General features: G+C 38.8%; 1 protein-coding gene across 1 annotated transcript in view; it reads left to right on the top strand.

Moving 5' to 3' along the window:
- Window positions 1–16,004, top strand: part of ITFG1 (integrin alpha FG-GAP repeat containing 1) — a 314,830-nt gene that overhangs the window by 293,930 nt on the left and 4,896 nt on the right. The window contains exons 15-16 of the mRNA XM_043898386.1: window positions 12,540–12,664; window positions 13,225–13,307. Of these exons, the coding sequence (XP_043754321.1) occupies window positions 12,540–12,664; window positions 13,225–13,307 (208 nt within the window). The remainder of the gene's footprint in view (window positions 1–12,539; window positions 12,665–13,224; window positions 13,308–16,004) is intronic.

Here is a 16,004-nt window from a genome sequence, read left to right as displayed (position 1 = left end):
CGAGTGCCATCAGTATATAGGACCCAATTAGAGTCTGGAACCTTGAGTCCTTCTTTAAAACAAACCCCAGATACCTTACCTCCTCTTTGTAGATCTGTGCCTTCTTGTTCGACACCCGGTAACCTGCTTTCATCAACAGCTGGAGCAGTGCATTTGTCCCTTTCCAGCATTTTTCCTTGGTCTCAGGCAGCCAGCAACTGGTGAATTCTTCAAAGCATAAAAGAAAAATTAGCATGAATCCCACCCACACTCTTCCAAGAACTAGAAAAGGAGGGAACATTTCCTAACACATTCTATGAGGCTGGTATTACATACATACCAAGCCAAATAAAGATGCCACAATAAAACAAAAACTACAGACCAGTATTGTGCATGAATATTGATGTAAAAATCTTCAGCAAAATGCTTAGATGCCAAGTCTAACAGGACATTATAATAAACTGACCAGTTTGACCCAGGAATGCAAAGGTTGTTCACATAAGAAAAATCAGTTAATCCATCCCAGTTGTAGAACTGAGGGGAAAAAAACAAATGATCCTCTCATGTGTTTCATAGGAAAACCATTTAACAAAATTCAGTACCTTTTGATTAAAAAAAAAAAAAAAACAGAAAACTAGGAATACATGAGAACTTTCCTATCTTTCATAAATGATACAGGTCATTTATGAAAAACCCACAGCTGACATCATCCTCATTGGTAAAAAACAGAAAGTATTCCCCCTAAGATTAAGAACAAGACAAGGATGGCCACCCTCACTACTGCTATTCAACTTTGACTGAAATTCCTGGATAGAGAAATTAGGTGAGAAAAAGTGAATACTATGATTCTGTATAGAAAACCTCTTAGCATGCATACACAAGAAAAACCTCCAGAGCTAATAAATGTATTCTGCAAAATTGTGGGGTAAAAGGTCAACATCCCTAAATTAGCTGTGATTCTATACCCCAGTGAGCAATTCAAAATGGAAATCTTTTTAAATTGTTCAATTTACAGCAACTCCAGAAGAATAAAATACCTAAGGATAAATTTAACCAAGGAAGTGAAAGACTTATACACTGAAAACTATAAAACATTGCTGAAAGAAATTAAATAAGACCTAATAAATGGAAAGACATCCCATGTTCATGGATTAAAAGACTTAGTAATGTTACGATAGTCATATTCTCCAAAGTGCTCTATATATCCAGTGCAATCCTTATCAAAATTCCAGTGGTCATTTTTGCAGAAATGGAAAAGGCAAAGTTCAAACTCATAAAGAATAGCAAAGGGCCCTGAAAAGTCAAAACAATATTGAGAAAGAAAAACAAAGGAGAGGAGCTTATACTCTCCAAGTTTAAAACTTACTTAATCAACTGTGTGGTGCTGGCATAAACGTAGACATATAGACCACTGGAATACAATTAAGAATCCAAAAATAAACCCAAACATCTGTGGACAATTAACTTTAACAACAATGGTGCCAAGGGACCATTAAATGGACATGATGCCAAGGCAGGTAGAAATCCAGGTAAGATGGTAGGCGCTGAGAGAGGGCATACAGACTTAAACCACAATCACAGACAACTAGCCAATCTGATCACACAGACCACAGCCTTGTCTAACTCAGTGAAACTAAGCCATGCTGTGTGGGGCCACCCAAGATGGACGGGTCATGGTGGAGAGGTCTGACAGAATGTGGTCCACTGGAGAAGGGAATGGCAAATCACTTCAGTATTCCTGCCTTGAGAACCCCATGAACAGTATGAAAAGGCAAAAAGGTAGGATACTGAAAGATGAACTCCCCAGGTTGGTAGGTGCCCAATATGCTACTGGAGATCAGTGGAGAAATAACTCCAAAAGGATGAAGGGATGGAGCCAAAGCAAAAACAACACCCAGCTGTGGATATGACTGGTGATAGAAGCAAGGTCCAATGCTGTAAAGAGCAATATTGCATAGGAGCCTGGAATGTTAGGTTCAGGAATCAAGGCAAATTGGAAGTGGTCAAACAGGAAATGGCAAGAGTGAACGTCGACATTCTAGGAATCAGCAAACTAAGATGGACTGGAATGGGTGAATTTAACTCAGATGGCCATTATATCTACTACTGTGGGCAGGAATCCCTTAGAAGAAATGGAGTAGCCATCATAGTCAACAAAAGAGGCCAAAATGCAGTACTTGTATGCAATCTCAAAAACGATAGAATGATCTCTGTTCTTTTCCAAGGCAAACCATTCAATATCACAGTAATCCAAGTTTATGCCCCGGTCCAGTAATGCTGAAGAAACTGAAGTTGAACAGTTCTATGAAGACCTACAAGACCTTCTAGAACTAACACCCAAAAAAGATGTCCTTTACATTATATGGGACTGGACTGCAAAAGTAGGAAGTCAAGAAACACCTGGAGTAACAAGCAGATTTGGCCTTGGAGTACAGAATGAAGCAGGGCAAAGGCTAATAGAGTTTTGCCAAGAGAACGCACTGGTCATAGCAAACATCCTCTTCCAACAACACAAGAGAAGATTCTACACATGGACATCACCAGATGGTCAGCACTGAAATCAGCCTGATTATATTCTTTGCAGCCAAAGATGGAGAAGCTCTATACAGTGGGCAAAAACAAGACTGGGAGCTAACTGTGGCTCAGATCATGAACTCCTTGTTGCCAAATTCAGACGTAAATTGAAGAAAGTGGGGAAAACCACTAGACCATTCAGGTATGACCTAAATCAAATCCCTAGAGTGCCTAATGAACTAGGACATAAACGTAGCTTCATGACATTGTGCAGAAGACAGGGATCAAGACCATCCCCAAGAAAAAGAAATGCAAAAAAAGCAAAATGGCTGTCTGAGGAGGCCTTACAAATAGCTGTGAAAAGAAGAGAAGCAAAAAGCAAAGGAGAAAAGGAAAGATATACCCATTTGAATGCAGAGTTCCAAAGACTAGCAGGGAAAGATAAAAAAGCCTTCCTCAGCAATCAATGCAAAGAAACAGAGGAAAATAGAATGGGAAAGACTAGAGATCTCTTCAAGAAAATTAGACATACCAAGGGAACATTTCAGGTAAAGATGGGGTCAATAAAGGACAGAAATGGTATGGACCTAACAGAAGCAGAGAATATTAAGAAGAGGTGGCAAGAATACACTGAAGAACTGTACAAAAAAGATCTTTGTGACCCAGATAATCACGATGGTGTGGTCACTCATCTAGAGCCAGACATCCTGGAATGTGAAGTCAAGTGGGCCTTAGGAAGCATCACTATGAACAAAGCTAGTGGAGGTGATGGGATTCCAGTTGAGCTATTTCAAATCCTAAAAGATGACGCTGTGAAAGTGCTGCACTCAATATGCCAGCAAATTTGGAAAACTCAGCAGTGGCCACAGGACTGGAAAAGGTCAGTTTTCAGTCCAATCCCAAATAAAGGCAATGCCAAAGCATGCTCAAACTACCGCACAATTGCACTCATCTCACATGCTAGTAAAGTAATGCTTAAAATTCTCCAAGCCAGGCTTCAGCAGTACATGAACCGTGAACTTCCAGATATTCAAGCTGGTTTAGAAAAGGCAGAGGAAGCAGAGATCAAATTGCCAGCATCCACTGGATCATCAAAAAAGCAAGAGAATTCCAGGAAAACATATACTTCTGCTTTATTGACTATACCAAAGCCTTTGACTGTGTGGATCACAACACACTGTGGAAAGTTCTGAAGGAGATGGGAATACCAGACCACCTGACCTGCCTCTTGAGAAATCTGTATGCAGGTCAGGAAGCAACAGTTAGACCTGGACATGGAACACCACACTGGTTCCAAATAGGAAAAGGTGTATGTCAAGGCTATATATTGTCCCCCTGCTTATTTAACTTATATGCAGAGTACATCATGAGAAATCTGGACTGGAGGAAGCACAAGCTGGAATCAAGATTGCTGGGAGAAATATCAATAACCTCAGATATGCAGGTGACACCACCCTTAATGGCAGAAAGCGAAGAAGAACTAAAGAGCCTCTTGATGAAAGTGAAAGAGGAGAGTGAAAAAGTTGGCTTAAAGCTCAACATTCAGAAAACTAAGATCATGGCATCTGGTCCCATCACTTCATGGCAAACAGATGGGAAAACAGTAGCTGACTTTATTTTTTAGGGCTCCAAAAACACTGCAGATGGTGATTGCAGCCATGAAATTAAAAGACGCTTACTCCTTGGAAGCAAAGTTATGACCAACCTAGACAGCATATTAAAAAACAGAAACATTACTTTGCCAACAAAGGTCCGTCTGGTCATGTATGGATGTGAGAGTTGGACTGTGAAGAAAGCTGAGTGCCTAAAAATTGATGCTTTTGAACTGTGGTGTTGGAGAAGACTCTTGAGAGTCCCTTGGGCTTCAAGGAGATCAAAGCACTCAATCCTGAAGATCAGTCCTGGGTGTTCATTGGAAGGACTGATGTTGAAGCTGAAACTCCAGTACTTTGGCCACCTGATGCGAAGAGCTGACTCATTTGAAAAGACCCTGATGGTGGGAAAGATTGAGGGCAGGAAGAGAAGGGAGGAGAAGGGGACGACAGAGGATGAGATGTTTCGATGGCATGACCGACTCAGTGGACATGAGTTTGGGTAAACACCGGGAGTGGGTGATGGACAGGGAGGCCTGGCATGCGGTGGTTCATGGGGTTGCAAGGATGAGACACGACTGAGTGACTGAACTGAACTGATGCCAAGGCACCATTAAATGGATATGATGCAATCTCAAAATGTCAGAATGGTCTCAGTTTGCCATTCATCATCACAGTAATCCATTTCCCAACCACTGATGCCAAAGAAAGTGACACTAACTGGTTCTATAAAGACCTACAACACCGTCTAGAACAAGCACTAAAAAAAGATGTCGTTTTCATCATAAGGGATTGCAATGCAGAAGTAGGAAGTCAAGAGATACCTAGAGTAACAGGCGAGTTTGGACTTGGAGTGCAAAATTAAGTAGGGCAAAGGCTAACAGTTTTCCCACAAGAACACGCTGGTCATAACAAACATCCTTTTCCTCCAACTCAAGAGACGATTCTACACATGGACATCACCAGATGGGCAGTACAGAAATCAGATTGATTATATTCTTTGCAGCCAAAGATGGAAAAACTCTATACAGTCAGCAAGAACAAGACCTGGACCTGACTGTGGCTCAGATCATGAGTTCCTTATTGCAAAATTCAGGCTTAAATTCAAGAAAGCAGGGAAAACCACTAGGCCTTCAGGTATGACCTAAATAAAATCTCTTATGATTTTTCAGTGGAGGTGATGAATAGATTGATGGGATTAGATCTGGTAGACAGAGTGACTGAAGAACTATGGATGGAGGTATGTACACTATATAGGAGGCAGTGACCAAAACCACCCCAAAGAAAAAGAAATGCAAGAGGGCCAAGTGGTTGTCTGAGGAGGCTTTACAGATAGCTGAGGAAAGAAGAAATGTGAAAGGCAAGGGAGAAAGGGAAAGATACAGCCTACTCAATGCTTGGGAAAGCCCAAAATGGTGAAGTAGAAGGACATGTGCTTATCTTTCCCTTCAAGAACAAAATCGCAAGTAGCTTTTGAACAGCCATCAACAGGAGGACATTGGAACCCACCATAAAAAATGCCCCACGTCCAAGAACGGAGAAGCCGCAACAAGGTGGAAGGAGGGGGTACATTTATGTTAAAGTCAAATCCCATACCCACCAGGTGCGTGAGCCACAAACTGGAGAACAATAATACCAAAGAAGTTCTCACACAGTTGCGATGGTTCTAGGCAGCACATCAGACTTCCCAACCTAGGGATCTGCCAAACAGACTGGGAATCCCCAGGAAATCTGTCTTTGAAGGCCAGCAGGATTTAATTACAGAACTTACATAGGACTGGGGGAAAGAGAGACTCTTGGAGGGCGCAAACCAAACTTTGTGTGCACCAGTACCGAAGAGAAAGGAGCAGTGACGCCACAGGAGAATGAAGCAGGCCTGTTCCTGAGTGTTTGGGGGTCTTTTGCAGAGGCATGTGCTGGCAGTAGTCTGCCACAGGGACAGGGCCACTGGCAACATCAGTCCTGGGAGGCACATGTTGGCATAAGTCCTCTTGGGGGTTGCCATCAGCCCTACAATAGAGCCTGTAGACTCCAGGACTGGGTCTTCTCTGGCCAGACAACTAACAAGGAGGGAGCACAGCCCCACCCATCAGCAGGCAATTGGATTAAAGATTTACTGAGCATGGCCTTGTCCACCAGTTCAGTTCAGTTGCTCAGTCGTTTCCAGCTCTTTGCGACCCCATGGACTGCAGCATGCCAGGCCTCCCTGTCCATCACCAACTCCCAGAGTTTACTCACACTCATGTCCGGTGAGTCGGTGATGCCATCCAACCATCTTATCATCTGTCGTCCCCTTCTCCTCCTGCCTTCAATCTTTCCCAGCATCAGGATCTTTTCAAATGAGTCGGTCCACCAGAGCAAGACCCAGTTTTCCCCACTTCCCATCAGGAAGCTTGCACATGCCTCTTATCCTCATCCGTCAGAAGGTAGACAGAAGAAGCAAGAACTACAGTCCCACAGCCTCCAGAATGAAAACCACAATTACAGAAAACTAACCAAAATGATCACATGGATCACAGACATGTGTACTCAATGAAGCTATGAGCCGTGTCATGCCAGGCAACTCAAGATGGAGAGTCATGGTGGAGAGTTCTGACAAAACATGGTCTGCTGGATAAGGGAAATGTCAAACCACTCCAGTATTCTTACCTCAAGAACCCTCATGAACAATATGAAAAGGCAAAAAAGCATGACACAGGAAGATGAGACCCCCTCCCCTAGTTGGTAGCTGTCCAGTATAATACTGGAGAAGAGTGGAGAAATAGCTCCAGGAAGAATGAAGAGGCTGAGCCAAAGCAGAAATGACACTCAGTCTAGTCAAGGCTATGGTTTTTCCAGTGGTCATGTATGGATGTGAGAGTTGGACTGTGAAGAAAGCTGAGCACCGAAGAATTGATGCTTTTGAACTGTGGTGTTGGAAAAGACTCTTGAGAGTCCCTTGGACTGCAAGGAGATCCAACCAGTCCATCCTAAAGGAGATCAGTCCTGGGTGTTCATTGGAAGGACTGATGCTGAAGCTGAAACTCCCAATCCTTTGGCCACTTCATGCGACGAGTTGACTCATCGGAAAAGACCCTGATGCTGGGAGGGATTGGGGGCAGGAGGAGAAGGGGACGACAGAGGATGAGATGGCTGGATGGCATCACCAACTCGATGGACATGAGTTTGAGTAGACTCCGGGAGTTGGTGATGGACAGGGAGGCCTGGCATGCTGCGATTCATGGAGTCACAAAGAGTCTGACACGACTGAGCGACTGAACTGAACTGTGGATGTATCTGGTGGTGAAAGTAAAGTATAATGCTATAAAGAACAATATTGCATAGAATTTCAGTGTTCCAATAATCTTTCTCTCCACATATCTATTTTTAAAGAGTTTTAATAATATGAGAACATTTATGAAATAACATTGAGTGAAGAGCAGTAATACTAAAGTGTGTTAATGTGTTTACTTGTTCATGCACATGCCTAGGCAGAAAATTACATGATTAAAAGTATGCTAAAATTTTTTTAAAGTATGCTAAAATATAACTATGTCTGCATTTTGAGATTTTTTGATAATTTATTTTCACTATTCTTTTTAATAGTTTTTAAGTTTTCTTATGAAATATACAGTTTTATTTGGAATTTATGTTCTATGATCTTCCTAACAGAGTATTTATAAATGTTTTTATTTGGTTCTTTTCAGTGAGGTAGTTACAGAGAAATTGTTTTTAAGTCTAGTTTGATGTCTATTAAGTCAGTCTGTGCTAAGTATAATGAAACATGTATATATTTAACATTTACTTTAACAGTGTTTACTATATTTGAGGCACTCTTTTAAGCATTATCATTCAATCAGCCAAGTCTACAAGGTAAAGTAATTCCATACCCCTTGCAATTAACTATATTGCTTTATAGTTTTACATACATAAACTTTATTAATAGTTATCCCTAAATTCACTGTTCCTTTTCATTATACCTTTCTCTTACTAACATAAGAATTATATTAAAAATTAGGTATATATACTTTCCAATGATTTCATATTTCTGGGTAACATTAGTAGACGTTTAGCAGAGTCCATAGCATATTATAGTATTTAGATATTAAGTAACCCTGTCATTTAAATAGTTTGTTTAATTATGTTGAAAATACCTAGCAAGTAAATAGCAGTCTTTAAAAGTGAGCTATAATAGGAGAGATTGATTTTTGGAATGCCAGTGTAAGGACTTCATGAACCTGCTGTCCCCTCCCCCCACCAATAAGCAAACAAACAAAAAATGCTGGCTAAATAACTAATATTAACTATTTTAGAACTCTGGAAATTAACCAAAGCCACAGAATGTTCCAGGCATTGTCTGTCCAGGAGGAACTCCTGGTCCTTAAGACAGCAGGGTCTGGGGCATTTCAGCTTGGGACTGTTTCCCTCCCACCTCCCCTGTCTACTAAATGGTGCAGCCGCCATAAACAGCTAGTAGCCTCTCAGTCAGTGGGCAAGACTGACCTTTGGAGCCCCGTTAAAATTATCATCCCTATAACACTGTCAGTATTTGTCTAAACTAGCAGCTCCTTAGGAAATCTCCACTCTCAGAATGTTGGGGCTATCTGATTTGACTCAGAGTTCAGCCTAGCAGGGGAAATAAAAAGCCCAATCCCTCCAAGACATTACCAAAAACAACAGTGTGCTGGCAGAATCCCAGGTGTAGTGAACAAAAGCCTGGCCAAAACATAAAAGGAAGTCCCAAGGCACTCGACAACCATAGGCAACCATAGGCAACTTTGAAATGCTGGAACATCTTCTTGGACATCTAAGAACATGCCTAGAAGGGAAACTACCTCATTCAAATACATAGCTTGATTATGCTACCTTGAGGCACTGCTCAAGCAAGAAATGAATACGAAGGCTATCTTATAAAAACACATATACATTTAAAAAGAAATGCAGACAACAGAAAATGTGCACAGTAATGTTAAACTTAGTTAACAGAACCTATAAATTGGCTATTAAAAACATGTTCAAAGACCTAAAGGAAACTAGGATTAAAAAACCTAAAGTAAGCATGACAACTGTGTCTCACTAAAAGAAAATACAAATAAGAAGTAAAGATCATTTTAAAAAATCAAATAGAAACTCTAGAGTTAAAAAGTATAATAACTGAATCAAAAATTTCTGTAGAGTGTTCAACAACAGATTTGAGCTGGAAAATGAATTGTTGTTCAGTCGCGAAGTTGTGCCCAACTGTTTGTGACCTCATGAACTGCAACACACCAGGCTTACCTATCCTTCACTATCTCCCAGAGTTTGCTCAAACTCAAGTCCATTGAGCTGGTGATGCCATCCAACCATCTCATCCTCTGTCACTCCCTTCTCCTCCTGTCCTCAATCTTTCCCAGCATCAGGGTCTTTTCCAATGAATCAGCTCTTTGCGTCAAGTGACCAAAGTATCAGAACTTGAGCTTCAGCAACAGTCCTTCCAGTGAATATTCAGTTCACTGGTTCATCTCCTTGCAGTCCAACGACTCTCAAGAGTCTTCTCCAGCACCACAATTCAAAAGCATCAGTTCTTCAGCATTCAGCCTTATTTATGGTCCAATTCTCATATCTGTACAAGACTACTAGAAAAATCATAGCTTTGACTATATGCACCTTTGTCTGTATGCATCACTATATGCAAAGTGATGTCTCTGCTTTTTAATACACTAGTTAGATTTGTCATAGCTTTCCTTCCAAGAAGCAAACATCTTTTTAGCAAACCTGAATATAGGTCAATTGCAAGTTTACAGAAAGAAAAAAAGAAAAAAAAAATCTCAGAACCTGTGAAACCACCATCAAACATACCAATGTAAGCATAAAGCAAGTCTTAAAAGAAAAATAGAGAAAAGTGAAAGTGATAGTCACTCAGATGTATCCAACTCTTTGCAACCCCATAAGTTGTAGCCCACCAGGCTCCTCTGTCCATGGGATTTCCCAGGCAAGAATACTGGAGTGGGTTGCCATGCCCTTCTCCAGAGGATCTTCCCTCCCCAGGGATCAAACCCAGATCTCCTGCATTGCAGGCAGATTCTTTACCATCTGAGGCACCAGGGAAGCCCAAAATAGAGAAAGGGGCAGAATAAATATCTGAAGAAGTAATGGCTAAAACCATCCAAATATGATGAAAAACACTAATCTGCACATATGAGAAACTCAACAAACTCAAAGTAACTCAAAGAGTCAGCACTGAGACACATAAACTATCAAAAATAGAGACAAAAAGAGACTTCATAGCAGCAAGAAGGATGCAGTTAGCTACATGTAAGGGAGCCTCAACAAGATTAACAGCTGACTTCTCATCAGAAACCACAGAGGGCAAAAGGGGATGATACATTCAAAGTGCTGAAAGGAAAAAAAAAAAAGTGTCAATCAAGAATTTTGTTGGATTGGCCAAAAAGTTCATTTGGGTTTTTCCATAAAAGCAGAGAAACCCAAATGAACTTTTTGACCAACCCCATATATGTGCCAAAGCTATCCTTCAAAAATGAAGAATTTTAGATACACCTAGATAAAAATAGAATTCATCACTAACAGGCCACTCTTCTAAAATACTAAAGGGAGCCTTTAAGCCTGACTGAGAGGACAACTAGACAGGAACTTAAATCCACACAAATGAGTAAAAGGCACCCGGTAAGACTATAGAGAAGTATAAAATACGGTTTATGTATTTGTGTTAAATAGTACCTCTTATTTCCTAGGTGATTTACAAGACAACTGCATAAAGTAATTATAGATTTGTGTTGATGGGCTGAATATATAAAAACATAATTTGTATAATAACAACACAAAAGGGTGAGAACTTTGGAGCAAAGTTGTTGTTATGTGCTAGGTATTAAGTTATTTTGTTAAGTTAATATGCTAGTTGCAGTCCCCAGGGTAACCACTAAGAAAACAGCTCAGAAAATATATAATAAAAGAAACTACAGAATTAAAATGCTGTAACAGAAAACAAAGCAGCAGTGGAGAAATAGAAGAATTAAAAAGACATACAGAAAACCAGCAGCAAATAGCAGGCAAAAGTCCTACCTTATCAGTAATTACATTGAATGTAAATGGAATAAATACTCCTATCAAAAGGCAGAGATTGGCAGAATGGATATTAAAATATAACTCAACTAGGTGCTACCTGCAAGAGAAACACTTTAGATTTGAAGATATAAATAAGTTGAAAGTTTTAAAAAATGGGATAAATTGTACCATGCAAAGAGTAACCAAAAGAGAGTTGAGTTTCTCTAGTTGCAGACTTGCCCCCTCTCACTGAAACTAGAGAAAGCCCGTGCACAGTAAAGACCCATTAAATAACCCATTTAAAAAATATATCTGGAAATGAAACAACACACTCCTAAAAACCCAGTGCGTCAAAGAAGAAATCACAATAGATACTAGAAAATAGGTGAATGAAAAAAAAAAAAAAAAACACAACATACCAAAATAAATGGGATGCAGCGAAAGCAGTTCTTAGAGGAAAGTTTATTATAAATACCTAGAACAGTCTGAAATCAATAACCTAACCATCTATTTCAAGAAACTATAAAAAGAACAGCAAATTAAGCCCAAAGGAAACAGAAGACAGGCTATAATGAGAGAAAATATGTAGGGGATTGAGAATCAAGAGAAAACCCAGTTGAACCAAAAATTGGGTTTTTCAAAGAGTAACAAAATAGACATACCTTTAGCTAGACTGTTCAAGAAAAAGACCCAAATTACTAAAATCAAGAATGAAAGAAGAGACAACTAAAAACTTTGAGACCTAAAAAGGAAGCTACAAAAATGGCCAATAAGCTCGTGAAAAGAAAACAACATTAGTTATTAGGTAAATGCAAATGAAAGCCACAATGATATACCACTTCATAACCACTAGAATGGCTGTGATCAGAAAGATAAAGTGTTGATAAGAATATGGAAAAACTGGAACACTCATATATTATTGGAACTGTGGAATGATACAGCCATTTTGGAGAACAGAAGTTGACACAAAAGCTTGTATGTGAATGTTCACAGCAGCATCGTTCATCAAGAGCACACATTACGTGATTGCATTTATATGAATCTCCAGGATAGGCAAATCTACTGATATAAAAAAGTAGATTAATGGTTACCTGCATCTGGAAGAGCAAGGGTTAGAAATAGAATTAACTGCTAATGGGTATGACGTTTCTTTTTGGGGTGATGAAAATGTTATAAAATTTGATTGAAGATACTCAGAATCACTCAACTTATACTTTAAATGGGTGATGTTTATGAAGTGTGAATTATTTCTCAATAAAGCTGTTGTCTTTAAAAAGTGAATTATTAATATTATGAACCAGGCATTTCATTTCACATATTTATCCTTAAAGATAGGTTATAGAAACCTAAATTTTTAACATTTTATAATTTTAATATTTGATAAGAACAGTGTCTCCAAAGATGTTCTTTTTTCTTTTTTAAAAATAAATTTAGCTGGACAACTTAGCCAGTCGGCGCATTTAGCTCTCCAACTGCCATATAATGTACTTGGCTTAGGTCGAAGTGCCAATTTTCTTGATCATCTTTATGTTGGTATTCCACGTCCATCTGGAGAGAAGGTGAGTAAAAATTTACAAGTAATCTGTTTTTTAATATTTACTATTCAAATATTTGAATTTAAATATTTTCATTTCCTTTAAAGAATTTTAAAAGTTCACTGGTAGTGACCAATCTAAGCTTATCTTACATACAGAACATTATAATTTGAAAATATACCTTAAGACTTCCTACCCCTCTTCTTCCCTGCTTTTTCTCATCATTTTCACCATCTAACATACCAAATATTTTTGATTACTGTCAGACTCCACCTCAACTTGAATTTTAGTTCCAAAGCAGCATTTGTACTTAACACTTTGAACAGTGCTTGCTACATAAGAGTGTTCAATAAATACTTGTTGAATTAATATATCCATAAGACAGAAATATAATCCTTCCCTGAAAAGATTAAGAAATTTTTGCAAATAGGAACCCTATATGGAACCTTACATATGTAAATTTAACTTAATCCATATGTAGAATTTCAATTTATCAAAAAATGCTTAAGCTTTTTCCTTATTTAGAATAATCATGTTTTTAAAGTGTACTGAATCTTAAATGTTCTTAAATGTTCTTTTTCTAGTCTGTACGAAAACAAGAATGGACTGCAATCATTCCAAATTCTCAGCTAATTGTCATTCCATATCCTCCCAATGTTCCTCGAAGGTAATGCCCTTGCTTGAATTGAATTTGGTAAAAATACTGTCAACTCTGAATCATAGATACATCTTTTTAAAGCTCTATTTCTGTTGTGTTCATATGAGTGTCATCACTTAGTTTGCTTACAGCAGACTTTAAATGGCTAAACATACCTACACATAAGATACCTGACATTTTCCACAAAGAACAAATTAAACCTTATTAGAAAAACAGCAGGTTAACTAGGGATTTATACATGTTCTGATTAAATAAGCTGGTCTTCAGTTATTAAATAAGCTGGTCTGATGCAAAGAGCTGACTCATTTGAAAAGACTTTGATGCTGGGAAAGATTGAAGACGGGAGAAGGGGACGACAGAGGATGAGACGGTTGGATGGTATCACCAACTCAATGGGCATGAGTTTGAGTAAACTCTGGGAGTTGGTGATGGACAGGGAGGCCTGGCGTGCTGCAGTCCGTGGGGTCGCAAAGAGTCGGACACAACTGAGTGACTGAACTGAACTGAACTCAGTTTACTGGCCATAAATTCTAAAATTTCAGGCTGCTGAACTTCACAAGCAATGATCTTTTTAGCAAATGCTTTTGAGAAGTGGTTTGTGTCCCACAGTGGTTAGGCAGAAATTTTGAAGTTCAACACACTCAGGCAAGAAACTCAAATCCACTGCTAGCTGACTAAAACAGGAAGCTAGTCCTTCCTGTTGTCTCTGAAGAATTGTACAGTCCATGGAATTCTCCAGTCCAGGATACTGGAGTGGGTAGCCTTTCCTTCTCCAGGGAATGTTTCCAACCCAGGGATCGAACCCAGGTCCATTGCAGGCAGATTCTTTACCAGCTGAGCCACAAGGGAAGCCCTTCTGCACTGTAGAATGGGAAGTAAAATACCTGCCTTACAAGGATGAGGATGGAATGTGCCTAACACAGTACCCAGCAGATACTGTTTTCAGTGAATGATAAATATTTTTAACCTTACTAGCAAAACATATTCCTTTTATAATGTAGCATTTAATTCTAAATCTTTATCTGTTCATTTTTCTTTAAATTATTAGGTTGATTCCATTATTTCAAAAAGTAGGTGATGAAGGTATTCATTAACATTTAAATTTCATTGGGAAAAATATAACTTGTTCTTAAGGCTGTTCTGATGTCAATATGAAAAAATAACCTATGAATTTGTAACTAGTGGCTTATTATATTTCTTCTCAAAATACAGGCTACACTGTTGTCTTCTTCCAGTTTTATTGAGATACAATTGACATACAGCACTATGTAAGTTTAATGTATACAGCTCATGATTTGACTTAGTTACATCATGAAATGATTATCACAATAAGTTTAATGAACATCCATTATCTCACATAGGTACAAAGTTATAGAAACAGAAAAAATATTTTTCTTGTGATAAGAACTCTTAGGACTTACTCTTTTAACAAATTTCATATATAACATGTGGCAGAGTTAATTCTATTTATTATGTTGTACATTACATTCCTAGTATTTATTTATCTTATAACTGGAAGTTTGTAATTTTTAACTGCCTTCATCCAATTCCCTCCCCTTACACCTCCCAAATGGCCCTGGTAACCACAAATCTGAGCTTTTTCTATGATTTTTTAAAAAATAATATAACTGACCTACAACACTATGTTAGTTCCGGTTACACAGTATGTTGTTGTTGTTTAGTCACTAAGTCATGTCCGACTCTTTGTGACCCCATGGACTGCAGCATGCCAGGCTTCCCTGTCTTTTACCATCTCCTGGAGTTTGCTCAGACTCATGTCCATTGAGTCAGTGATGCCATCCAACCATCTCATCCTCTGTCATCCCCTTCTCCTCCTGCCCTCAATCTTTCCCAGCATCAGAGTCTTTTCCAGTGAGTTGGCTCTTCATATCAGGTGGCCAAAGTACTGGACCTTCAGCTTCAGCATCAATCCTTCCAATGAATGTTCAGGGTTCATTTCCCTTAGGATTGACTGGTTTGATCTCCTTGCTGTCCAAGGGATCCTCAAGAAGCTTCTCCAGCACCACAGTTTGAAAGCACCAGTTCTTCCACACTCAAAATATAGAATACACAATACAGTGATCCGATGTTTCTGCACATTTCTAAATGACCACCACAGTCAAGTCCGATTACAGTTTGTCATCAAAGACATTACATAATCATTGACTATATTCCCCACATTGTACATTTCATATCCATGATTCATTTACATTGCAACTGGAAGTTTGTACTTCTCAATCAACCTCACTCATTTCTCTCCTTCCCTCTTCCCTTCCTCTCCCTTCTGGCAAACACTTATTTATTCTCCGTAACTCTGTTTTGTTATGTATGTTCATTTGTCTTTATTTTTTAAATTCCATATAAATGAAATCATACAGTATTTGTCTTTCTCTTTTTTCACTTAGCATAATACCCTCTAGGTCTATCTGTGTTGTCACAAATGGCAAGATTTCATTCTATTTTATGGCTAAGAAATATTCCATTGTGTGTATGTGTATATGTATAAATGTGTGTATGTGGAAAGAGAATGAGGACTCACATTCTTTATCCCTTCATCTACTGATGGATACTTAGGTTGTTTTCACTATCCTGACTATTATATATAATGCCACAGTGAACATAGGGTTGCGTGTATTTTTTCTAATTAAGGTTTTCATTTTCTTTGGATAAATACCCAGGAGTAGAACCAAACTACTTAAGAAAACA

This window comes from Cervus elaphus, chromosome 4 (assembly GCF_910594005.1).
Source record: "Cervus elaphus chromosome 4, mCerEla1.1, whole genome shotgun sequence".
NCBI classification, from domain to species: Eukaryota; Metazoa; Chordata; class Mammalia; order Artiodactyla; family Cervidae; genus Cervus; species Cervus elaphus.
Note: the sequence above shows the minus strand (reverse complement) of the source record. Positions and strands in the feature narration are given on the sequence as shown.